This window comes from Rhinatrema bivittatum, chromosome 6 (assembly GCF_901001135.1).
Source record: "Rhinatrema bivittatum chromosome 6, aRhiBiv1.1, whole genome shotgun sequence".
Lineage (NCBI taxonomy): Eukaryota > Metazoa > Chordata > Amphibia > Gymnophiona > Rhinatrematidae > Rhinatrema > Rhinatrema bivittatum.
Genome location: NC_042620.1, coordinates 308,406,797 through 308,433,915, shown reverse-complemented (window position 1 = coordinate 308,433,915; position 27,119 = coordinate 308,406,797). Strand labels below are relative to the sequence as shown.

Genomic DNA, 27,119 nt, shown 5'->3' with positions numbered 1-27,119 from the left:
AGCTGTTGAAGACATGACACCAAGGCTGATGCAACGGCACCAGAGACGAGACGGGGAACTTGAAGTCCAGACAAGACAAGAAGCTGGGAAGGTGGAAATTGGCACTGTCTCTCAGGGCGCTCTACTCAGCCCATCTTCACGGGCGGACCCAATGGGCTGGTCACGGACCACCCTGTCCCACCACGCGCCCTACACAGCCCAAGGAGGCTGGTCATGGACCACGAGGAGAGCGGGACGAGCACATGGAAGAATCCAGCTGAGGCAGAACTTCGACGACAGAGCTGATGTCATCTGGAGCTCCACAAAGGCTAGCAAGACAGGACGGCTCAGGAGCACAGGACACCAGTCCACTGCCGGCATCTCCACAGACAGAGAAGCGTCACCCGGAGATCCACGGCCGGCAGAACAGAAGGCTCAGAAGCTCTGGAACAAGAACACCAAGGAACCAGGAACATCAGGAAGTGGGACGTCCAAAGACGAAACACCAGGACACCTGGACAGGGACCTCAGGCACGAAGACATGGCACAAAGACATGGTACGAAGCAGACGAGATGAGGAGCTCCACGAAGAAGATCAAAGACCTGTCAGAGCGCTGGCAGGCAGGAGCCTCCAGGGCTGAAGTCACTCCAATGCAAGGCTACCAGGAAATGCAGCATCAGCCCTTTTATAGGGCTAGCACAGGAAATAGTCAATAGGTGGGGCCCAGGGCATATCCAGCCGTGGGCCCTTTAAATTCAGAAGAGAGGCATGGCCGTGTGCCTAGAGGAAGCAGGAAGCAGCAGGACTGTGCAGGACCGTGGACAGCGGTCCTGCACAGACGTCGATGATGCAGACGCAGGGCTGGGCCTGGAGGCAGGCCCCAGCCTCCGGCCGCGAAGATCACGGGATGTCGGCGGCGGCCTCCTGCCACATAGAAGGCAGGGAAGTCCGCGGCTCCGGCCGCGACAAGGGGGGAACACGATGGGCAGCCTCCGAGCCGCGTGAGCCAAGAGAGACCACGGCTCTGGCCGCGCGAGAAAGCCCGACTCCGGCGGCAACCAGCCGCGTCGGGCCTGCTCGCGGGGAATAGCTCCACAGCAGGGTTCATAACATTTAGTCTATTTAAAAGAATATACTACCAATACAGTGGGAGCACTGAGAGGAGAGGATCACCATGCTGGTGGCTGAAAGGAATCAGTAAGTTTTTGCTTGAGAATTTTTCTTTTTTAAAACTATTGGAACGAAGTTAACTATGTGGGAATATTATTTAGTGTGTTTGTGTGTGTTTGTGCTTTTAATAGTCAGGGAATAAACTAACGTTAGACTGTATTTTTAAATAGTCAGACAGTAAGCAGCTAATGCGCAGTAGTTAGTGAGTTTTTTTTAATAATCTGTAAGGCAGCTAATAAGAAGAAGTTAGTGCTTGTATATTAAAAAAAAAAAGTAGCCAGAAGCTAGAAATAAGCAAGGAGCAGTATATACCTAAGTAAAAAGGTTGAAAAGTTCAGCACTGACCTTGGAAAGGTGTTAAGGTAGTGTGATTTGGTTTGATTAGGTATCAACATTTGTTAATCAAGAGAGCAGTGAGTCACTCTGGCTGACTAACTGAAGTTAGACTGTATTTTCCCAACCTCCCACCCCTCGCCCACCCACTCCTAGCTCATCCTTTAATTTATAGGTAGGTGCCACTTTCACAAACCCCCCCCAAAAAAAACCTTATTAAGAGTTTGATCATTCCCCTGTAGACCACTACCAGACATATAGTGAATTCACTAATACGTTTAAAGGATATTAATTAGACACATTCTTACTCCCATAGCAACCTAAAACTTAACTAGGAACTGAACAAATTTAAGATGAAGGCAGCAGTCCAGAAGCAAGAGGGGGGCTTCCCAGTCTCACGCCCACCAGCCACCCAATTGTCTAGATTCCTAATAATCGAATCACCAACTATGACGGCCAACCTAACCCTTCCCTTCTTGGCAGAAGCCTGGGAGACACATCCTTGGTGCGAGAGGACAATGCACCACCTGGAGAGCAGGTCCTAGGATCATTTCCTGCTGCATCAGGTTGATGCTGTCCGATCATGAGACCTTCCTCCTCCAAGGCAGCACCAGGGATGCCAGACTGGAATTTGGACTTGGCTATTATTTCCCTTAATGTCTCATCTATATACCTCTCTGTCTGCCTCAGCTCCTCCAGGTCTGCTACTCTATACTCCAGAGATTGGACTCATTCTCTGAGAGACAGGATCTCTTTGCATCAGATGCACACATACAACTTCTCACCGGCGGGTAAAAAAGCATACATGTGACACTCGATGCAAAAGACTGGGAGGCCCCCTTCTTGCTGCTGGACTGCTGCCTTCATCTCACATTTGTTCAGTTCCTAGTTAAGTTTTAGGTTACTATGGGTGTAGGATTGCGTATGATTAGGGTCATTTAAATGTATTAGTGTATTCACTATATATCTGGTAGTGACCTAGAAGGGAATGATCAAACTCTTGATAAGGTATGTGGAATTTCTGAGTTTAAGTTAAAAGGCAGATTTTTTTTGAAGTGTGAAAGTGACACCTGCCTATAAATTAAAGAATGAGCTAGGGGTGGGTGGGAGAGGAGTGGGAGGATTGGGAAATACAAACACACAAGCTTCTGTTTGTTGCCTGACTTTCTGACTACCTATTTAAAATAAAACACAGAAACTTCTGGTTGTTGCCTGACTTTCTGACTACCTATTTAAAATAAAACACACAAACTTCTGTTTGTTGCCTGACTTTATGACTACCTATTTAAAACAAAACACACAAACCTCTGTTTGTTGCCTGACTTTCTGACTACCTATTTAAAGCAAAACACACAAACTTCTGTTGGTTGCCTCACTCTCTAACTACCTATTTAAAGCAAAACACGCAAACTTCTGTTTATTGCCTGACTTTCTGACTACCTATTTAAAGCAAAACACATGAACACACTAAATAATATGCCTCAATAGTTTACTTCTCCCCAATACTTTTAAGTTTTAAAAATGTCACCAAACAGTACTTATTCTTTCCAGCCAACAGCAAGCTGATCCTCTCCTCTGCCACTGGATTGTGACATAATAGATTAATAAGGGTGTTAAAACTAATGCCCATTAGTACACAAGCTCCTGATATTGGTGGTGGGATGTACTTGATTTGTTTTCACAGATTTTGGCCATGATAGTTTACAGTGCAACTGTGATGTTCTTGACAAAATACTCCAGTGCTTTGCCATTCATTGCCTTCTATGGCCCACAGCACCTAGTATTGCCAGACCTAACTCTGCTTAGCTTCTGAGATCTGACAGTTATAGGCTCATTCAAGGTGGTTTTCCTGGGACATTATAATTATACTGCAAGTAAATTAAATAAGTAGCCATTCTGAAATTACACTGAAGATAAACTGTTAAATATTCAACCAGTCTAATCACACTCTAGTTATACCATCTGAATACTCAACCATACTATGCATATATATTTATTTATTTATTTATTTACCTGTTTTATATACCGAAGTTCTGGTAACAGAGTTACTAATCACTTTGGTTTACATTACAACAGTTATAATGACAGTATATAGTATAATGTCTTACAATGAACAAGGAGAATTGAAAATTGGATAATATAATATCTAACAATGAACAAGGAGAAGACAATTTAAATACAAAATACTTTGAGGAACAGTGAGTATAATTGCTGGGACTGTCTTTGCGGTGCCTAAAGCCGACTATCATGATGTTCACTGGGAGAAAGAGAAATTATGAGTAGTTTATTAGTGCTGGAAGAAACTTGTGGAAATGTCAAAGGCAGGGTCTACCCTTGGGATCTATACTAGGGTAATTGGGTTAGGAGAATGCTTGTTTGAACAACCAGGTCTTAAGTATTTTTTTAAAGGTGGGTGTTGATTGTTCAAGCCTGAGGTCTGGTGGGAGTGAGTTCCAGTGTTCAGGGCCAGCGGTGGAAAGAGCTCTTCTACTTAGTGTTGTTTTGAGAGTATACCTGCAGTGAATGGATATTATAGGAACAATTTTCAAAGTTCACCTAGTGGAAAAGTTATCTTAGGCCTGATATTCAAATGGGAGATAGCCAGATAAGTAGTACTTATCCAGCTATCTAGTGGCCATTGAATATTCGGGTAAACTCAGCGGCTGCTAGATAGCCGGATGAATCATTCAACTGCCTATATTTTAGCCAGAGAAAAAGTAGACGGGCAATGGGCAGATCTGGGTAGCACTACTTAACCGGAAAACTTATCCAGCTAAGTAGCGATATTGATATTTAGCCAGATAAGTTAATGAGCTAAGTCTATACCTGCTAATGAGCATGTCTAGACTTAGCTGGATAACACTTATCCAGTTAAGAATTGCTTTGTACGTGGATATTCTGAATATCCTTGTAACTTAAGACAGATAAGTGTTGTCTGGCTAAGTTACTTAGGGCTGGATTTTCCATTCTCTGCGAGAATGGTGAATCCAGTGGTAATGGGGCGGGGCAGGCCTGCGAAAGCCGGCAATGATCGCACCACCGCAGTGTTATCGCTGCCGGCTTTTGCACCCAATAGCTCCACCATGAAAGGTGGCGCTATTGGACGCGCTACTGGCGACGATAACGGTCCTTACCTTATCGCCGCCAGCGAAAACGCTGCATCCGCCTCCTCACAGGCTATCGCATGTGAAAAGGGACTTTTCGCATGCGATAGGCTTAGAAAATTACTCCCTTAGTCGGCCAGGTTTTGAATAATTACCCCCTTGCACTTAATTTTCAAAGGGAAAGAAAATATGTAAGTCTTTTCATGTATTTTACTTGTTTGCCTTTTTCAAGGGTAGTGATCATGGATCTGCTTTGGTGCACCAGGCTGGGAGACTGACCTCCCCAAATCACACCTCCTACCACCAAGAGCTCCTGCCATTCATTCCACTTATGGCCTGGATAAAAAGCTCTAATGCTGTCATCTTCGATGATCTCACTAAGGTACAAACCCACTTTCCATTTAATTTTATTTCAAGCAAGTATGGAGTTAACTGTAGCAGTATATTCAAGAAGTATCTTCAGAGGAATCTAAAATGGTGAAACATTGGTAAGTCAGAGCCTTCTTTGCAGTATCCGGATATTGTGCACTTTATCAGAAGTTCCCTTTATTTCAAATGCCAATTCAAGGTTCCTTTGATTTTATGCTATACCAATCCAGAACAATTGGTTTAGTACCTCATTCTGTTGATGGAATCAGACAACTTTCTTTTTTTAATCCTGTGACATCAGGCCCAATTCTTTGGAATTCTATTCCTGAAGAAATTCGATTAACATCAAATACAAAAATAATTTAAAAAACATATCTTTTTGCCGTTGCTTACAAAATCAGTTAATCAACCATATAATTTTCAATAGCAAAATAACTTTGCCTTTGATAACTTCTGTTGTTTTAAAGTAAACAGAAATATTTCTTGATATTAGCCAATGTAATAACTGTGATGTATTACAGAGAATTTGTCTGTACTGTTATTTAAATTATGTGTATTGTATTGTAAACTGCCTAAACGGTCAGGTACCTGCCCAATTCGCGGCATATAAAAACTTTTAAATAAATAAATAAATACTAAATGTGTTGCAGTTAAAGCCAGTATTCTCTGCTTCCAATTGATGGAAGAGCTTCTGATTGAGCAGCAGCATTATATGTCTTATTGGTCGGACCATTTTATTTGAGACATACAATTTGATTGGGCCATGCACCTGTAATTTTTACAGAGTAGTGGTGCCAGAGTTTGATTATGGTACCATTCCCATCAGAGGGTTCACGGTTAAGCAAATTAAGAGCATACACCTAAGACATGAATTTTATTTTGGGCCATGCACCTGTTATTTTTACAGAGTAGCAAGCAAAAATTTGGATATGCTCCCATTCCCCTCAAAGGTTTTTTTTTGAGTCCATATATCATTTTAAGGAAAAAAAGAAGATCCTCTAAGAAATTTTTCAATCTTCACTACTTTTCATTTCGCGATGGTAAGAGGAACAAATGGCTCCCTTGAACACCAAAAGGCAAAGTTAAAAGCTATTTAACCAGTGAGTTTCAAGCTGCTTAAAATAATTTTAGCCTTCATCTTAGAGTTCATAGGGATGTTTTAAGCCCTCCATAGACCTGTACTTTATCAATGTTATGCTCCCTGTAGCCGCAATAGATCAGGCGTGGCAGCAGAAGAGCATGTACTGCATTAAATTATGGTGAATAAACTACGGGGTATGTAAAAATAAGATATTTATGGCATTCAACAAGCTCTATGGTATACAGTTATATGTTTACCCTGCATTGTAGAACATTGCATTTGTTAAATGGAGGTCTTTTTGAAAGCAGCTCATACAGAGCACTGCACAGCCACATATTAGCAAAATTTAATTCCCATCTGTTTTTGAATCCGGAAATCCAGCATCCTTTCCACTAGTGTTTGCTCAAATAAGTTTTCAAATTCCTTAATTAGCTTTCTGTGCTTTGTAAGCAGGATGAAGGATTTGATGCTTTATCTCATGCAATAAAGATTCCTCAGGAGCATTTAGCATGGTATGTATATAATTTCCCAGGAGCTTTAAAGTCTCAAATGGGAAATATAAAAAAAAATAAAATAAAGAAAAAGACCCCCTCTCCCCAATATTTATGCAATAGATCTTTCTATTGCAGACATCAAGGAGGAATATGAGAAGAGTTTTGTGTCCCTGATAGAAATGGGAAATTTTTATGAGCTGAAAGAAGTTTTTCCTGTAATGGATAAAAAAAAGTGCTTACAGTATTCTTCCTTAAGGATGACTGAATATAAATTAGTAAGGAGACATATCTGCAGGTATAAATAGGCCTTTTCTACTACATTGTGAATTAGTCTTGTACAATGATCCCTATGGTGACCATTAAATCAACTATCTCTCTGGGAAAAAGCATCTAGCTCAAGAATTGGATAAGGAAGTAATTTATTAAAGTATGATTTTTCTCCAGTTGTTTTAGCCAATCAAGTGGCAATCTGTTCGACCTATGTCTTTAAGCACTTCTGCTACAAAATAAAGAAGCTTTTCAACTAAGAGGACCTGATCCAACCAAAAACAGTAGCGGCATGCCTATCGGACAGTCTAAATGACCTTTTAAGTGTTGCTTCAGTTTTAATAGCTTTTTGGGGAAGAGCTAGAAGTATTTTATGGCTATGACACTGGCTGTTAGACTAAAGTGATTCTTTTTAAATTGCCTATCAAATGAAGGCTAGTTCTATGAAGGAATAATTAAAACAAAAAGAAAAACAAATTAAAACAAAACAAAGGTTAGTCCTAGGGCCAATTTTTGCTTTTATAATTCATGGTCAATACTGTGATTCTAGCAGTCCAAGATGTTATGATTTGTGGGTATGTGGGCCCTTGGCCTGAGGTGCAAGTTGTTACTACCTGTGGGAAGGACGCCCACAGGCCTGCACCACCGGGAGACGAAGTCAGAGACAGCAGAGAGCTCTGGGTGAGGCAATGGAGAGGTTCCACGGTAGGGATGTGCAGAAGGAAAAAATTTATTTCGCCAGGACCCAAATTCATTGTATTTGCTTCATAGGGGGGGAAACCAATTCGTTGATTAGTTTTATTCGTTTTCTGATTTCCCATTAAAGTCAATGAGGGAAGTATTTGCAGCCTATTTTTGGCTGCAGAATTGGAGTTTTCTTATCAATTCTGATGAAACTTCTGGGGAGCAATCATCAGAATGATAAAAGAGCTTCAAGGTACTTAGATTGTGGCAAAGTGGCACCAAAGTGGCATGAATAGCCTAAGGCACTTTAAAGGGGCAAATGGGTACCAGGAGTGGCAAGAGTGCTTTAACGGAAGTGCAAATCAGCAGTGAGAGTGTCAAAAACACACCACAGCTTCAAAAGAGAGCACCGATAAAAGATGCATGAACCCTCGAAGGCAGCACGACAGGCAAAGTGGCAAGACAAGTGGCTTCAATATCCTACAGCACAATGAAGGGGGAACATAGCAAGCAGAAAGACTAGCACCAACACACTGAGGAACCATGATAGTGGCAAGAACACCACAAGGAGTTGAGTGAGTCATCTGGTGTATGGCAGCAAGGCAGAATGGCAGAAAGCTGATAGGGGCAAGACAGGCTGGCAGATCGGAGGTAGTCTGGTCCCTGTGGTTTTGATAGGGGCAAAACAGGCTGGCAGAGCTGAGGTAGTCAGGTCCCTCTGGTTTTGATAGGGGCAAGACAGGCTGGCCCCTGGGAGAGTTCCCTTTCCTTTACTCAGGAAAGGGCTCCCTAGAATGGGTTCGCCCCTAGAGTGGGGTGTTTCCATTGGTGTTTAGTGTGCTCTTGCTGGTCTTTTAAAATCTGGAGGAGTTAGCTGATATACAAACGAGAATTTTCAAGGCCAAGATGGAGGAGGGTGCCATGTGAACAATGGTTCAACATGGGTCAATAGGTACTAAGAGATAGGCTGGCTACCCCGGGGAGATTTCCTTTCCTTTGAGCAGGAAAGGGCTTCCCGGAATGGGTTGACCCCTAGAGTGGAGCATGAGTCTTCAAAGCGTGGTGATGTTGAGGAGGGTGCCATGTGAATAGCGGTTCAACATGGGTCAACAGCTACTAAGAGATAAGCCGGCTACCCCGGGGAGATTTCCTTTCCTTTGAGCAGGAAAGGGCTTCCCGGAATGGGTTGACCCCTAGAGTGGAGCATGAGTCTTCAAAGCGTGGTGATGTTGAGGAGGGTGCCATGTGAATAGCGGTTCAACATGGGTCAACAGCTACTAAGAGATAAGCCGGCTACCCTGGGGAGAGTTCCCTTTCCTTTGAGCAGGAAAGGACTCCCTGGAACAGGTTGGCCCCTAGAGTGTATAATGGTACAAATTATTAGGATTTAAGCATGTGCAAACAGATCATGACTTCCTGAGCAAGACGGAGGAAGTTCTCTGCTCTGCCCTGGAAACTAAAAGAAAATTGTTTGTTTTTAATTAAGGATCCATGCTGTGAAGGATTAGTATTTTTAATTGCCAGAGACTGAGGGTTCCCTTTGCAATGAGGGTTCAGCCGATAGGACCAAAAGAAGCACTGACGACATATCCCACCCAAATCTACAATATCAACCTATGTTGACTTTGTAGTTTACACAGTGCCTCTGTAAACTATGGGAAGATAGAGGATGAACTAGAGTGCAACTCCCACCAGTTTTCTATAGTGCTAGAAACATTACTGTTGGCACCTAAGAAAGATTTTGGGAACATGGCCCATATTATGAAGGCCATGAAAACTATTGAGCATATGAAATATGCAAACTCCAAACATCTGAAGCAGGCTTTTTACATTCTTACATTCCAAATGTGGACGGACAGGCACAGCGTTAGAGGTCAAGCCCTAGTAGGGATGAAACGCCTGGACGTACAGGCACAGCTTTAGAGGTCAAGCCCTTTTAGGGACACAAGGCCTGGACGGACAGGCACAGCATTAGAGGTCAAGCCCTTGTACATACGTAAAGCCTGGACAGACAGGAGGTCAAGCCCTAGTAGGGATGTAAGGCCTGGATGGACAGGCACAGCATTAGAGGTCAAGCCCTTGTACATACGTAAAGCCTGGACAGACAGGAGGTCAAGCCCTAGTAGGGATGTAAGGCCTGGATGGACAGGCACAGCATTAGAGGTCAAGCCCTTTTAGGAACATACGGCCTGGATGGACAGGCACAGCATTAGAGGTCAAGCCCTTGTAGAGGCGTAAAGCCTGGACGGACAGACACAGCATTAGAGATCAAGCCCTTTTAGGGACATAAGGCCTGGACGGACAGGCACAGCATTAGATGTCAAGCCCTTATAGAGACGTAAAGCCTAGACGCCCAGGCACAGCATTAGAGGTCAAGCCCTTTTAGGGACATAATGCCTGGATGGTCAGGCACAGCATTAGAGGTCAAGCCCTTTTAGGGACATAAGGCCTGGATGGACAGGCACAGCATTAGAGGTCAAGCCCTTTTAGGGACATAATGCCTGGATGAACAGGCACGGCATCAGAAGTCAAGCCCTTTTAGGGACAAAAGGCCTGGGCGGACAGGCACAGCATTAGAGGCACAGCATTAGAGGTCAAGCCCTTGTAGAGGCATAAATCCTGGACGGACAGGCACAACAGACGACAAAGAATTACAATTGGAAATTCCAAGTCAGACTGGTACACCACTAACTCTGGTATACCACAAGGTTCATCACTCTCTGTACTACTGTTTAACATTTATTTACTTCCGCTATGTCGCCTTTTATCTGGTTTAAATTTATCATTCAAAATTTACGTAGACGACATTCAATTTCTAGTCCCATATACAACCTCATGGCAACATACTTTCTCATCATTACAACTATATTTAATTTCAATAAAAATCTGGATGTCACATAATAGATTAAAATTAAACACTTCGAAAACAGAACTGATTTTTATTTCATCAGTACCAGATTCCATCTTCCAACCCCCAAAGAACTTCACATTCAATGATCACATACTAGAAATAAAACCTCATGTAAAAAACCTAGGTGTCATTATCAATTCTAAATTATCCATGTCACATAACATTTCAACTCTAGTAAATAAATCAATTTTCAAGATTCACATGTTAAAAAAATTAAAACCTCAGATTTTCGCTCAGTTGTGCAAGCATTAATACTGACAAGCCTAGATTACTGTAATGCATTATATCTAGGACTTTCAAATACCACTATCCTTCCACAACAGCTCATTCAGAACTCTACAGCTCAAATACTAGTTAACTTATCCCGCATGGATCATATAACGCCAACTCTACAACAGCTTCACTTGCTGCCTATATCATACCGAATTTCCTATAAAATCCTTACTATTATACATAACTTAATCTATAATGCAAATTCCGAATGGTTATGCTCACTGCTTAGAATATACATACCAAATAGACAATTACGCTTCATGGACAAATGTATTCTGGAAGTTCCAACAATCAAATTCGCACGATTAGATATGACACGTGAGAGAGCTTTCTCGGTTGCAGGTCCATACCTCTGGAACTCTATCCCTGAAGATATCAGACTGACACAAAACAAAAAGGAATTCAAAAAACAACTGAAAACATATCTTTTTACTGCTGCCTTCAATATTAGTTGACTACCTTTCAGCCATAACTAATTTAAATAATAAGTACTGCTAATGAATCTATAACAAAGTATGGAGAAATTATTAATTAATGCTATTTTTAATTTTTGTGTTATAACATGTATAATAGTATTGTTTTTAACTATATATGTCTCATTGTAAACCGCCTTGACGGCCAGATCCTGCCCATAGTGCGGTATATAAAAACTTTTTAAATAAATAAATAGGCATTAGAGGTCAAGCCCCATTAGGGACATAAGGCCTGGATGGACAGGCACAGAATTAGAGGTCAAGCCCTTTTAGGGACATAAGGCCTGGACGGACAGGCACAGCATTAGAGGTCAAGCACTTATAAACGCATAAAGCCTGAATAGACAGGTACAGCATTAGAGGTCAAGACCTTTTAGGGAAATAAGGCCTGGATGGACAGGCACAGCATTAGAGGTCAAGACCTTTTAGGGATATAAGGCCTGGATGGACAGGCACAGCATTCGAGGATAGAGGTCAAGCCCTCATAGGGACGTAAAGCCTGGATGGACAGGCAGGCACAGCATTAGAGGATAGATGTCAAGCCCTCATAGGGAAACCGGTTTTCTACAGTACTAGCAACATTACTGATGGCACCTATGAAAGATTTCGGGAACATGGCCCATATTATGAAGGTCATGAAAACTATTCAGCATGTGAAATATGCAATCTCCAAACATCTGAAATCAACTTTTTATGTTCTTACATTCCAAATGTGGAAGGACAGGCACAGCATTAGAGGTCAAGCCCTGGTAGGGACATAAGGCCTGGATGGACAAACAGAGCATTCGAAAGAGATCAATCCCTTGTAGGGAGGTAAGGCCTGGACGGACAGGCACAGCATTAGAGGTCAAGCCCTTGTAGGGTCATAAGGCCTGGATGGTCAGGCACAGCATTAGAGGTCATGCCTTTGTAGGGACATAAGGCTTGCACGGACAAGCTCAGCATTTGAGGATAGAGGTCAAGCCCTCAGAGGGATGTAAAGCCTGGACGGACAGGCAGGCACAGCATTCGAGGATCGATGTCAAGCCCTTGTAGGGACGTAAGGCCTGGATGGACAGCACAGCAATCGAGGATAGTGGTCAAGCCCTTCAAGGGACATAAGGCCTGGACGGACAGGCACAGCATTAGAGGTCAAGCCCTTGTAGGGTCATAAGGCATGGATGGACAGGCACAGCATTAGAGGTCAAGCCCTTGTAGCTACGTAAGGCCTGCATTGACAGTCACAGCATTTGAGGATATATGTCAAGCACTCGTAGGGAAAACCAGTTTTCTACAGTACTGGCAACATTACTGATGGCACCTAAGAAAGATTTCAGGAACATGGCCCATATTATGAAGGTCATGAAAACTATTCAGCATATGAAATATGCAAGCTCCAAACATCTGAAGTCAGCTTTTTATGTTCTTACATTCCAAATGTGGATGGACAGGCACAGCATTTGATGTCAAGCCCTTGTAGGGACATAAGGCCTGGATGGACAGGCACAGTATTAGAGGTCAAGCCCTGTTAGGGACATAAGGCCTGGACGGACAGGCACAGCATTAGAGGTCAAGCTCTCATAGGGATGTAAAGCCTAGATGGACAGGCACAGCAATCGAGGATAGAAGTCAAGCCCTTTTAGGGACATAAGGCCTGGACCGACAGGCACAGCATTAGAGGTCAAGCCCTCATAGAGCTGTAAAGCCTGGACATACAGGCACAGCATTAGAGGTCAGGCCCTTGTAGAGACGTAAAGCCTAGATGGACAGGCACAGCATTAGGGTCAAGCCCTCGTAGGGACTTAAGGCCTGGACAGACACGCACAGCAGTAGAGGTCAAGTCCTCGTAGGGTCATAAGACCTGGATGGACAGGCACAGCATTAGAGGTCAAGCCCTTGGAGGGACGTAAGGCCTGCATAGACAGGCACAGCATTCGAGGATAGAAGTCAAGCCCTTCTAGGGACATAAGGCCTGGACGGACAGGCACAGCATTAGAGGTTAAGCCCTCATAGGGCTGTAAGGAGGGATTTGGCTTCAGAGAGCACCGCTATCCCAATATACGTGAGTCTGCAACAGTACCCACCGGCCCACGAGGCTGTGCCTGGATGTACACTAAAACTGGGACCACTGTATTGTGCAAACACCAAGCTTGTAACTACAAAAGAGGCCCACTGGGGATTTGGCTTCAGAGAGCACTGCTCTCCCAATAATATATATGTGAGTCTGCAAAACTGTCCAGTGCCCACTGATGCCCAGTGCGTGCACTGTCTTCTTGGCTTAAAAGAGCACAAAGAGACAGCCTGAGTTCAATAAAAAAAAACAAAAACTGCAGTTAAATAAAAAGGATGGCTTGCTTTGCACAGCAGTAAAAATGAATAAATATCTTTTTCAATGGAAAATTCTATCAAAGTAGCTAGCAATTGAATATATCTCCCACCCACAACATCCAAATCCTGCTTGCAACCTACCGCATGGGGTAAAATATAAAAATAACCAGCAACATGCCACTGCTAGCAGCTTGTCTCAGTGGCACAGACATAAAGACCGTCTGAGATCAATAAAAAAAAAAAGTGCGGTCAAATAAAGCATGGCTAGCTGCGGTACTGCAGCCAAATCAAAGAAATATCTTTTTCAATGGAAAATTCTATCAAAGTAGCGAGCAATTGAATACAGATTTCAGACACTCAGACTAGCTCTGAGTGCAGCCATCTCCCCGGACCACCTCCCCAGACCATCCCCGCAAAGAAAGTGCGTGGCACGCCGCGTGCTTAACGTATAAATACTATAGTGCTGCATCATCAGGAATAGCATCACAGAGCACTGAGAGAGAGCAGCGATTGGCTGCATTAGAAAAATGCTTACATTGCTTAGCTCTGATAGGTTGCATTCTGGTCTCCTTGACAACCTGTCTAACCCACTCTATGAAAGGGCTATGAGGTCACTTATGGCTCATAGGAAAGGGCTGGTTTATCTCCTATTTCAAATGGCTGCAAAGAAATCACTGCAAGCCAAAAGAATGAAACTAATATGATATGTTGTATTTGTGGGGGATCGTGATGTGTTTTGCGAACCCACGAATATAACGAATAGGGACTTATGCATTGCGGATTTCAAACGCGTTGAAAATGAATGTACATCCCTATTCCGCCGCACCAGGAGAGGACCCCCGTGGAGAGTAGACTAGAGGCTGTACCTGGGCAGGGACCCTGAGGGAAGTAATGCCAGACAGACCGCAAAGTGGGGGACATGAGGCTTGGCCAATCAGGAGGTACTTTAGAGGGCAATCCTGAAGGGAGGAGCTGTACAGTGTAGGATGATGCTGTAATGCCGTAGGCCAGCCCACAGGACAGGGAAGTCCAGGCTGAGCCTCTAGTGATGACATAGCACCGCCCCGAGGACAGGGGAAGTATAGGCAGTCTCAATAATGTATGTAGACGCAACCCCGAGGAGCAGGGAAGCACGCAAGTCCCAGGAAAGCCGGAGAGTGCTACCCTGAGGAGCGGGGAAGCTCTGGCAGTCACTGTAATATGTAAATGTGGTCCCGAGAAGCGGGAGGCACGGTCAGTCTTGTTCAGGCTGTGGGCGCAACCCCGAGGAGTGGGGAAGTCCCACTGTAGAACTCACGGATAGCTGAGGTGTCCCAGAGGTAGTCCCAAGGAACAGGAGGCCTTGCAGGTTAGAACCCAGGAGACGCAGACCCAGCCAAAGGAGCAGGGTACGCAAGGAGAGCGAGTCCCCAATGCATGCACTGGCCCCCAAGGAGTGGGTACCAGACAAGGTCCAAGTCCAAGGCATGAAGCATAGTCTCAGGAACACGTAGGCAGTAGTTGAAGACGAACGGAACTTGTTGCCAAGTCGGCTAGCTGAGGGCAAAGATAGAATTTAAATACACCGGTCTGATGTCATCAATCGGAGATGTCCCTAAGGTTCCCACTGAGGAGGCTTCAAAGGAGGGCCCGGTGGCACGCCTTGGAAGGCCCGAAGTTGAGGAAGATGGCGGCGGCATCCAGGGCGCTATGAGTAGTGCTGGGGAACGTGGCAGTGAAAGCTGGCCCGAGCTGCGAGCAGCCTTGGGGAGGGCAGGAGAGCAGTGCATGAAGTAAGTACTAGAGATGTGAATCGTGTGATCAATAGTCTTAACGATCAATTTTGGCTGGGGGGGGGAGGGAATCGGATCGTCGCGGTTTTGGTTTTTTTTAAATCGTGTAAATCGTAAATCGGGGGAGGGCGGGAAAACTGGCACACTAAAACAACCCTAAAACCCACCCGACCCTTTAAAATAAATCCCCCACCCTCCCGAACCCCCCCAAAATGTCTTAAATTACCTGGGGTCCAGTGGGGGGGTCCCGGTGTGATCTTCCACTCTCGGGCCACGGGTGCATTAATAGAAATGGCGCCGGCGCTACCTTTGCCCTGGCCGGTGCCAGGGAATTTTGGCCAGCTTGGGGGGGCCTCCTGAGCCCCACAAGACTTGCCAAAAGTCCAGCGGGGGTCCGGGAGTGATCTCCTGCGCTTGTGACGTCGGGGGACAGGAACCAAAATGGCGCCGGCGCTACCTTTGCCCTGTCATATGACAGGGCAAAGGTAGCGCCGGCGCCATTTCTATTAATGCACCCGTGGCCCGAGAGTGGAAGATCACACCGGGACACCCCCACTGGACCCCAGGTAATTTAAGACATTTGGGGGGGGGGGGGTTCGGGGGGGTGGGGGATTTATTTTAAAGGGTCGGGGTGGGTTTTAGGGTTGTTTTAGTGTGCCGGTTTTCCCGCCCTTCCCCTCCCCCTTCCCCTTCCCCCGATTTACGATTTTTGACGATAAATTGGGGGGAATTCCTATTGTATATCGCCTCTAACGATTTTTGACGATTTAAGATATATCGGACGACATTTTAAATCGTCAAAAAACGATTCACATCCCTAGTAAGTACGCGAGGTTGCAGCCGTCTGCGAGCAACAGGCATAACAAAAGTATTCGTTATAATTGAAAATCTTTAAGATCCAAAGCTCAAAAGTTGACTTGTCGAAAATTAGGATTTATTTTTCTCCATTTTTGGAAATGGAAAAATTTGTTTCATGATATGATGCAGATGGAAAATATGGCCACTCATATTTCTTTTAAGCTGCAGAAATCATTTCTGGTGATTTGGGAGAAACTTATTCAAACTCTGTCCTCCCGAATATGAAGTTTGATTTTGAATGACTAAGCTGGGATACTTCCAAGAGCGTTTTAGTTTAGTTTTAAAATCACCTGAGACTTATGGATATATGGAGCTGTGTGGTGTGGTGTTGGGTAAGCTGTTGGATTGTAGAGGATGCCTATCGATTCATTATCATTCTGCATTTTGGGGCAGGGGAAAAATTCATAATGTGTGTCACTGAATGAATATGGAATTGTATCAAGGGAGTGCATAAGAACCACTGTACTCCAGAGGAATCTGTGTACTAAGTTGCTGATTAATAAACAATTTAAACATAAAATATAGGAAACACAGGGGGAAAAAAGTAGGATAATCAGCTCAGGAACATCTAGGTTCCCTGTATATACCCGGATCAGTCCAGACTCCTGGCTTAATGCTTCCATGCCAGCAGATGCCAGTCTGTGAGTGGGTGAGCTATATCGAAGCTTTATCCCTTGCCTGAGCAGATGTTGCAGCTTTTTGTTATGCCGAAGGTGGATGTGGCGGCGTCGGTCACCAAAAAGACGACTATTCCTGTGGCAGGGGCCACAGTTTTAAAGGATGTCCAGGATTGCAAGCTGGAGGTTCATCTCAAGAGAATGTTTGAGGTATCTGCCTTGAGTTTACGAGCGGCCATCTGTTATAGTTTCATGCAACTAGCATTATTGCATTGGGTGCAGCAACTACAGGCTATGATCAGGCTATGCCCAGCATGGACGGTTCTTGTACTGAATGCTTAGAGGCATCAGTTGCATATGTAGCGGACGCTTTGTATGACTTAGTGCAGACCTCATCTTGGCTTATGGCCTCTGCTATGTCGACCAGGGGGCTGCTGTGGTTGCATCACTGGTCAGCGGATGTGTCGTCCAAATCATAATTGGGTTCCCTAACTTTCAAAGGACGTCTTTTGCTTGGTGAAGATCTGGAACAATTAATAAAACAGTTGGGAGACAACAAGGTCCACAAGTTGCCAGAGGATAGGCCTAAGTCCAAGCGGCCTTTTCTGTCCCATTCCCATTTTCAGGATGGTAGAAGGCCTCGTCATATGAGGGGTACCCCAGCATCGCAGAAGCAGCTGAAAGGTCGTGGTCAGTCCTGGCAGACATTTTTGGGAGGTTGTTGGCTCTTCACTGCGACCACAGGAGGGGGAGCTCAGGGGGTGAAATCTTCCCAATGAGGCAAGCCAGTCCACTGTGTCGTTCCTTTTTTAGGGGGCCGTCTGGTTTGTTTCTACGGGGAGTGGACCAAAGTTACTCAGGATCAGTGGGTACTCACGGTCATAAGAGACAGTTACTCATTAGAATTTGCATGCCCCATTTGCAACCTCTTTTTAGTCTCCCCCTGTGGTTTGTTGGAAAAATGGTGGGTGGCTCGGGAGACTTTAGACAAGTTGCAGGGTTAAGGTGTCATGGTTCCGGTCCCTCCGGAGGAACAGGGTGCAGGTCGGTATGCCATCTATTTCATGGTCCCAAAGAAGGAGGTCACTTTCCATCCCATTCTGGATCTCAAACGGGTTAATGTAGCACTGAAGGTCCTGAGATTTTGCATGAAAACCTTGAGGTTTGTGATTGCGGTGGTTCGCAGTCAGGATTCCTAGCTTCATTGGATCTAACAGAGGCGTACCTTCACATTTCCATTCATCGGGATCACCAGCATTTTCTGAGATTCATGGTTCTGGGTCAGCATTTCCAGTTTCAAGCCCTACCCTTCAGGCTGGCCACGGCGCCATGGACCTTCACCAAGATCACGGTGGTAATGGCGGCAGCCTTGCAGCACGAGGGAATCCTGGTACACCCTTATCTCGATGATTGGCTCATAAGGGCCAAGTGATTCAGGTCCTGCAATCTCTAGGCTTGGTGGTGAATTTCGCAAAGAGCCACCTCAGTCCATCGCAGAGTCTCGAGTTTTTGGGAGTCTGCTTCGATACGAACGTGGGCAAGATATTCCTGATGGAGGAGAGAGCATGCAAATTGCAAGTACAGGTTCACCACTTGTTGAGGTTGCGAGTATCCAGAGCCTGCAATTATTTGCAGGTTCTGGGGTCAATGACTTCCACCCTCGAGTTGGTTCCTGGGCCTTTGCACATATGAGGCCATTACAGAGAGCTCTGTTGGCACAATGGAATCCACTGTTGGAAGCTTTTCATCAGCTGGTATCACTCAATTCTCCCACGCGGGATAGTCTGTCTTGGTGGCTACAAACGTCCAATCTGTTTCGAGCCGTCGACGTGGAGGTAACGGAATGGATCATTCTCACTACCAATGCCAGTCTCTCTGGTTGGGGTGCAATTTGCCAACATCAGTCAGCTCAGGGCACTTGGTCGGAGGAGGAACTCTCATGGTCTATCAATCGCTTGGAAACCAGGGCAGTGAGACTAACGCTTCTAGCTTTTTTGCCGATGGTTCAAGATCGCTCAGTCAAGGTTCTATCAGACAATGCGACAACCATAGCCTATATCAATCAACAGGGCGAAATGAAGAGTCAAATGGTGGTGCAGGAGACTCAGGAGTTAATTCTTTTGGCAGAAGAGCACTTAGTCCAGATAGCAGCTTCTCATATTGCAGGAGTAGAAAATGTCCAGGCGGATTTTCTAAGTCGCAGTTTTCTAGATCCAGGCGAATGGGAATTGTCAGATTTGGTGATGCAGCTCATTCGCGAGAGGTGGGGCTGTCCCCATGTGGATCTCATGGAGACTCACCACATGCAAAGACATCACGCTTTTTCAGCTGCAGATGAGAATATGGGGCAGAGGGAGTCAACGCTCTGGTGATTCCTTGGCCTAAGGGAGTTCTACTTTATGTATTTCCCCCATGGCCTCTGGTAGGAAAGATATTGCGCCAGATAGAAAGACACCTGGGAGATGTGTTGGTGGCTCCGGAGTGGCCGCGTCAGTCGTGGTTCGTGGATCTGGTCAACTTGGCAGTGGATAGTCCGCTGCGGTTGAGCTATCTTCCTCGTTTACTTCGTCAGGATCCCATATTTTTGGATCAGGCAAATCGCTTCTGTCTAGCAGCTTGGCTTTTAAGAGGTGGCGTTTGAGGCACAGGGGATTCCTGGAGTCAGTTATCACTACCCTTCTTCATGCTAGGCAGATGTCTACATCTCTATCTTAGTCCAGGTATGGAAGGTTTTTGATGCTTGGTATATCTAAGGATGTTCAGGCTTTACGTTCTTTGGTGTCTCAGATTTTGTCTTTTCTGCAAGTCGGTTTGAGCAAAGGCTTAGCCTAATTCTCTCCAAGTACAGGTAGCAGCTCTGGCATCTTTACGTGGAGGTACTTTGTCCTCTCATCCGGATGTGGTCAGATTTCTTTGAGGGGTTAAGAATTTGCGCCCTCCGGTTAGGAGAGTCTGCCCATCCTAGAATCTTAATCTTGTCCTGCGAGTTTTATGTGAGCTGCCCTTTGAGCCTCTCCGCAGGGTGACTTTAAAAGATTTGACTCTGAAGGTTGTTTTCCTGGTAGCTATTTGTTCAGCAAGAAGGATATCAGAATTGCAAGTGTTATTTTGCCGAGATCCATTCCTTCAGATTTCAAATTCAGGTGTGTCCTTGTGGACGGTTCCCTCCTTCCTTCCCAAGGTGTTATTTTTTTTTTTTGGGGGGGGGGGGGGATGTTCTAATAGGTTTTAAGCTATTTGACTGTTTTCTTGATAAGTTTTTACCAGTGTTTTTTCTGGCTTGGGTACAGTTCAATTCTGAGGAACTGCAGGTGGCACCAGGAATTATAAAGCAGTGTCAGTTAAACTTCTCTGTCTCCATCTACTGGCAGAGATGCATAAACCCAGAAGTCTGGACTGATCCATGGAACTAAAGGAACGAATTAGCAGGTAAGAATCAATTTTCCTTCATTCACTATATCTCTCTGATCCTCTTTATACGGAAGCTAATAGGTGGCCACGCTTTAGAATATTACAAAAAATGATTCCACTTAACCATATATCTACGGTGCCTGAATGTAATCCACTTTGAAATGCCAAAAGACAGACTATAATTTAAATAAATGAAATAAATCATGGATCAGTGGATCCTGGGTTTTTTACAATACGGCTTTGCCCTAGAGCTAGCCTCCATTATACAGTTACAGGGTATCATCATGTTAAACAACAAAAAAAAAAAAAGCAGCAGTGCTAACTCCCATAAGCAAATTGCTATGTTGAAAGCACTATTTCAGATTCTATTCAAGGGACGAACATATTCAGGTGAATTTTCAAATGAATTATGCATCTAAATGTAACATAATATCGTTATAATTTTCAAAAGCTCATTTACGTGCTTAAAGTGCACTTAACGCAGGTGAAACCTACTGACAATTCAATGATATATATTATAGCAATTTTCAAAAGCCCACTTACAAGGTAAAATGCATTTACATGTGTAAAACACAGCTTTAAGCGTGTAAATGCTTTTTGAAAATCAGGCCCTTAGAATTTATTCAGTATTTGTGGCTCTAACAAAGGACAAAGCATGCAGACTCAATTCTGAATTTAAAAGGGAAGTGAACTAAGATTGCTTGCCCCATATTTTTAATTGAAATTTACCATTCAGTAATGCTTACAGATATATAGTTCAATATTCCAGTAATAGAAAGTTATCAGAGACTTATTCATTAGGACAAAACTGGGAAACATTTCTAGTTCAAAGCATGTAAAAATCATTCACCAAAATAATGATGGGTTTCAGAGGCAAGTCTAAGAAAAGAATTGATAATGCTTTGCGATACCTGGATAACTTTAATCAGTGCATCATTACTACACTAAGGAATTTTAGAATAAAAAAACATGACTTCCTCAAAAAAATACTAGCATTATAAACAGTTGATAATTATTGCAAAGCATAAAAAAAAAAAAAAAGGAATTCCCAAGTGCTTGGGGGTTATATGAAATTACTGATCCTGTAGGTAACATTTATTGGTTTGGAATCTAAGTTCAGAGCTCTGGATACCTCTCAAGAGCTCTCTCCTGCCATGTAGGAACCTTTGTTCTCAAAATCCTTTCAAGACAAGGCTGTTAATGGGTTAGAAAAAAAAAGAGTAATCATGCTAGATCCAGGACAATGAATTTTAGTAACAACAAATGTAAACTTGCCAGGCTGGGAAGCTCTTTGTGAAAATCACTTTGTGTTAAGTTCAATAATCTCACATAAAAGCATCAAGTTCAATTACCAGAATTGAAAATAGAGCAAGGAGTTTTAGTGTTATATCACTTTTTTTTTCTGCAACTGAAGAGTAAAGTGAAGAGATTATGTGATAATGCTATTGCAGAGGGATAGATAAACAAGCAAAGTGGAACCGCTGCAATAGTTTATTGCTGGTAAGCATTATATAAATTTATTATATAGACAAATAAATGTTGTGATTCTGCCTGTGGGCCGCGGGCATTCCCCGACCTATCTCAAATGCGGCCAGCTAGACCGCTGCCGAAGCCGTCCCTCGTGGGAAGCCGAGCCGCGATGCTCCTGGCTCCCCTGCGGTCCTAGCGCCGCTGCCGGGAGTTCCTTCATCGCGGCAGGGTGCCGCTGCTGCAGCTCGCTCTTCTCTTCGCGGCAGGGCTGCCACTGTCCATGCCACTCTCCTTTGGGCCTCCCACGCGGCAGGGACACCGCCGATGTGTCTCCACTTCCTGCTCCTTCCTAGGCGCGGGCAAGTGCCTCTTCTCAGCATTTAAAGGGCCAGCGGCGGGAAAAGCCCTGCAGCCCTCTGTGATGACATCATCATCCTGTTCTGTTTAAGCCCTATAAAAGGGCCCCTAGTCTGTTACTCTGTGCCTTCGCAAGGAGCCAGTTCACTCTTGGATGTTCCAGTCCATCGGTCCAGGAGGCTCCTGAGGTCCATCGTGTCTTCAAGGTCCTGTGTTTCTTGTTGGAGCTCCTTTGTCTTCATCTGGAAATCCTGATGTTCCATGTCCAGATGTCCTGTCATTCTGTGGTTTTGTTCCTGAAAGCCTTAAAGTTCCAGATGTCCTGTTGTTTTTATTTATTTAGGATTTTTATATACCGACATTCTCGATACACATATCAAATCAGGTTGGTTTCCATTGAACAAAACAGTCGCTGTTAAGGCGTTACATTGAACAGAGTTTTGTTTTGTTTGTTTTTTTGAACATAAGAACGTAAATATTAAACAGAGATTCTGAACATAAGAACGTAACTATTAAATAGATATCAATAACACTTCAAACTGTGTTCAAAAGACGTAAAAAACAAGAATATCTACAATAAATAGTAAAATAGTAAAATAAATTGAGTGAAGCAGATAGCAGTGTACAATGTAGAATGGTATGACCTGAGCATAACGAGAGCTAAAGAGCTAGTGCATCTACAGTGGTGACTTTCATAACCTGTGGACTGTCCGGATAAGGTGTAGGCGGGCACAGTGGGGTTATGGGGTGTTCAAGAGATTACTTGTGTTCTATTTTGCCTTTTGGCTGGTGTCTGAGTGTTCCTTCGATTCCGGGAAGGCTTGCCGGAAGAGCCATGTTTTTAGGTGTTTCTTAAAAGTTTGATGGCAGGTTTCTAGGTGAAGTTCCAGAGGTAATGAGTTCCAGAGGGTGGGCCCGGCTGTAGAGACTGCTTGTTTTCTTAATCGGGATTTGACCGGAGGAGCATATAATGATCCTTTGTAATTGTATCTGATGGGTCTTTGTGATGTGTGAAGGTGGAATTGCGTGTTTAGGTGAAGGTGGGCGATGCCCATAATGTCCTTGTGAATCATCGTTAATGTCTTGAAGGTGATCCTGGATTTTATAGGAAGCCAGTGAAGGCCGTGTAGAATTGGTGTGATATGTGCTCTTTTATTTGAGTTGGTGAGTAACCTCGCCGCAGCATTCTGCACCATTTGTAGCGGTTTCGTGGATATGGCTCCGTTTTGTGGTTCCGTTATGTTTTGTGGTTCCGTTCCTGAAAGTCCTGTTGTTCCACATCCTGATGTTCCAGACATTCTGTGTTCCTGTTGTTCCGATATGTTTTGTGGTTCCGTTCCTGAAAGTCCTGTTGTTCCACATCCTGATGTTCCAGACATTCCGTGTTCCTGTTGTCTTGATCCTGACGCCCTTGCCTTCACTTCTGCAACCAGTTCCTAGGTTCCTTGTGTCCACCTTTCCTGGCGTGCCACGTCGTGGTCTGTGACCAGCCCAGGGGAGGCAGTGTAGGGCGCTTCGTAGTACAAGACCTTCTTCTTGTCTGCAGCGCAAGCCTCCCGGAGGCTGTTTTTAAAGCCTTGTTCCTGAATATCTTGTTCCTGGTCTACGGAGTCCCCTTGTGCCTGCTCCGTCCATGCCTAAGACTCTGCCAGAACCTGCTCCGCTTCAGCTTGGTCTGTCACCAGCCACAGGCGGCTGAGTAGGGCATGCATGGTGCAGGCCTCTACTGAATCTTTGTCATGTTCCAGTCTCAACTTCCATTACCTTGTCTGAAGTCTGCTTCGCATTCAGTGTGGTCCGCGACCAGCCATGGGCAGCTGTGTAGGGTGCACTGCGATGCAGTTCTCACCCAGTACTTCGCCTGAATATTTGCCTGAACCTCTGAGTGACCTAAATCCCTATCCGAGTCTTCTGAGTAACCTGCACCTTTGTCTGAATCTCCTGAGCATCCAAGTCTTCATCTGAGTCTCCTGAGCATCTAGTCTTCGTCCGAGTCTTCTGAGTTTCCAAGTCTTTGAGTCACCTGAGTCTTCGTCTGAATCTCTTGAGTATCCATGTCTTCGTTTGAGTCTCCTGAGTATCCAAGTCTTTGAGTATCCAAGTCTTCATCTGAACCCTCCGAGTATCCTGAGTTCTCGTCTGAGTCTTCTTGTTCCTGTCCTCAACCTCCGTCTGGCCTCAAGCACTCGTCGTTCCCAAGCGGCGGGTCCAAAAGGGCTTTCGAGTGGCCAGAGGGTTACTCTCATGACCAACATAGCATTGCTGGGTCACACTGGTGCATGTGGGTCCAGCGGAGGTTGGACCCAGCCTTGTTCCTGTTCCAGATTCCCTCGCTTGTCTTCAGTCCAGCCTTGCTCCTGTTCTGCCCATGCTTGGACATACCTTACCTACCTCTGCACTTCTTCGGAGATCCTCTGGAGTCGAGCCATAGCCCAAGAACATACACTCTCCCTGAAAATGCAACCGGTCCCTAGCACTTCCTAACAGCTTGCGAAGGCCATGTGTTCGGCGAACATGTCCTTGTGATGGGCCCATGCCTAGTTCCGGAGTTTCTAATTCAAGAATTTTTTCTTAAGAATTTTTTGTTCAACTTTTTTCTGAGAATCCATTGACCCACTGGAAGTACCAGCTTGTTTGAAATTTTTTGTGTTTTCTACAACCGCAGGAGGCATTAGTATATGGTTATCATCGAGAACCGTCTTAGAAGTTCTGTATGGCCTGGGTATATTTTTGTTTTACGACCCGCAGGAGGCACCTGCACCCAGGTTCGCCAGCATTCATCAAGCTTCCTAGCTTCTGGTTTGTTTCCTCTGCTTCTGCTTGTCAAGAGTTTTTGTTTTTTTGCCCTCGATACGGTTTGTTCAATCGGCAGGAAACACCTGTTCCTTAGAGCTCATCACATGCTAGAAATCTTGGGTATCTCGTCTATCAGCTTCACCATCTTGCATGAGGTGCCTACACTCTTCTTGGTTATCAACTTGCCAGCCTTATGGTACTTCTCTCCAGACGATCTGCAGGAGGTGCCTGCACCCTATCTGTTGTCATCCTTCAAATGGGGCCGGGATTATCTCTCATCTCTTCCTCGAGTTGAACCAGCGGGTTTCTCCGCTCGTCCCACTCAGCATCTTCAGTTCTTCCATTTACCACATTCTAGCCTCACTCACCATCCTGTGGTCAAGACCAGCGACACCTCTCTGCGATTCCTTTGCTTTCAACGTTTTTTTCTTGCAATGCTCATCTCCCGCCGAAAAGGAACTGGAGACCTCTTCTCTGGGTGCTAGCTTGTTGGAAGAGTCTGAATCCGCTGCAAGCTTCATCATCCAAGTAAAGTGCCCATCTGGTGTGTCTTTCCTAGTACATCTACCCCTGGCCTTGCTCTTAAGTACTCCAGAGGACATCACCTTATCTGCCAGTCCGGCAATTCTAATCTGTCGGCCTTCCTTGCCTAGGTCCTAGCCTGTCCAAATGGCCCTGCACCTCTCTGCCATCAGTCAAGAACAACTCAAGCACGAGTGTCAACGTTGCTAAGCAACGCTAAATTCTACTCTTGCCTAAGGGTCCGCCCCTTAAAGGGAAATACAAGGAGATCTAAGTCTGCAATAGTTCTTGCTCTGCTTTTAAGCATTCTCACCTCCAGTCTGAGTGAGTCTAAACAATTCTTATGCGTCTGTATGGAGACCAAGTATCAGCAAGTAGAGATGTGAATCGTGTGATCGATCGTCTTAACGATCGATTTTGGCTGGGGGGGGGGAGGGAATCTGATCGTCGTGGTTTTGTTTTTTTTTTTTTTTTTAAATCGTTTAAATCGTAAATCGGGGGAGGGCGGGAAAACCGGCACACTAAAACAACCCTAAAACCCACCCCGACCCTTTAAAATAAATCCCCCACCCTCCCGAACCCCCCCAAATGTTTTAAATTACCTGGGGTCCAGTGGGGGGGTCCCGGTGTGATCTTCCACTCTCGGGCCACGTCTGCGTTAATAGAAATGGCGCCGGCGCTACCTTTGCCCTGTCATATGACAGGGCAAAGGTAGCGCCGGCGCCATTTTGGTTCCTGTCCCCCGACGTCATGAGTGCAGGAGATCGCTCCCGGACCCCCGCTGGACCCCCAGGGACTTTTGGCCAGCTTGGGGGGGCCTCCTGACTCCCACAAGACTTGCCAAAAGTCCAGCGGGGGTCCGGGAGCGACCTCCTGCACTCGTTGCCGTATTGCAAAATGGCGCCGGCCGTATGGCCATATTGCAAAATGGCGCCGGCAGTATGGAGGCCCCCCCAAGCTGGCCAAAAGTCCCTGGGGGTCCAGCGGGGGTCTGGGAGCGATCTCCTGCGCTCGTGACGTCGGGGTACAGGAAGGGCAAGAGGAAAAGTGGAAAAAAGGATTTGCATTCACAAAAAAGTGGGGAGTAGCTTGCTTATTATGACGGTTACTACCCCAAACCAAATAAGCCTGATACTTCACTTTTAATACATATCCAGCATATCTCTCTGCTTCAACGGCAGGGGAGAAAGACCGATACTTCACGCATATCCAGCATAGCTCTCTGCTTCAATGGCAGGGGAGAAAGTCGGATACTTCACGCACATCCATCATAGCTCTCTGCTTCAACGGCAGGGGGAATGTAGAAAGGTGGATCTATATACAGACAATAACCAACAAGGACTGAGTTACATAGTCTGGGTAAACAAAGGCATGGGTGTGGCTTGCTTATTGCGGCAGTTACTACCCCTGACTATGATAGATATTCACTTGGATGCAGTTCCAATACTGCTCTCTACATTAATGGTGGGGGTGGAAGGGAAATTGAAGCAATAGGTTACTAAGAGCCAAGAGTAACAGAAGTATGAGAGAAAAAAAAAAAAGTGCATAGCTTGCTGGGCAGACTGGATGGGCTGTTTGGTCTTCTTCTGCCATCATTTCTATGTTTCTATTAGTAAACACAGAAGCAAAGAATTAATTTAGTCTTTCTGCAATGGCCATATCTTCCCTAAGAGCCCCTTTAACCCCTCCATCATCTAACAGTCTGTTGCAACCGTCCTTTCCCGACGGCTTCACTCTGCCCACCATTCTTTCTTTGCACCTCCTTTCGCTATGGATGGATGCCTGGCTGCCACAGCATCTGCTTGCCGACCTCTCCGGCATCCCTGGACCGGCTTGGGCGCTGCCTCCCGCCATGCTCTGCTGGTACATT

The 27,119-nt window shown here is 45.1% G+C and overlaps 1 protein-coding gene across 1 annotated transcript in view; it reads left to right on the top strand.

Annotated features, from left to right (window-relative positions):
- The window catches only part of LOC115094721 (exocyst complex component 1-like), a 340,680-nt gene that overhangs the window by 117,125 nt on the left and 196,436 nt on the right, over positions 1-27,119 (top strand). Inside the window, exon 9 of the mRNA XM_029607978.1 lies at positions 4,820-4,969. Coding sequence (XP_029463838.1) covers positions 4,820-4,969 — 150 coding nt within the window. The remainder of the gene's footprint in view (positions 1-4,819; positions 4,970-27,119) is intronic.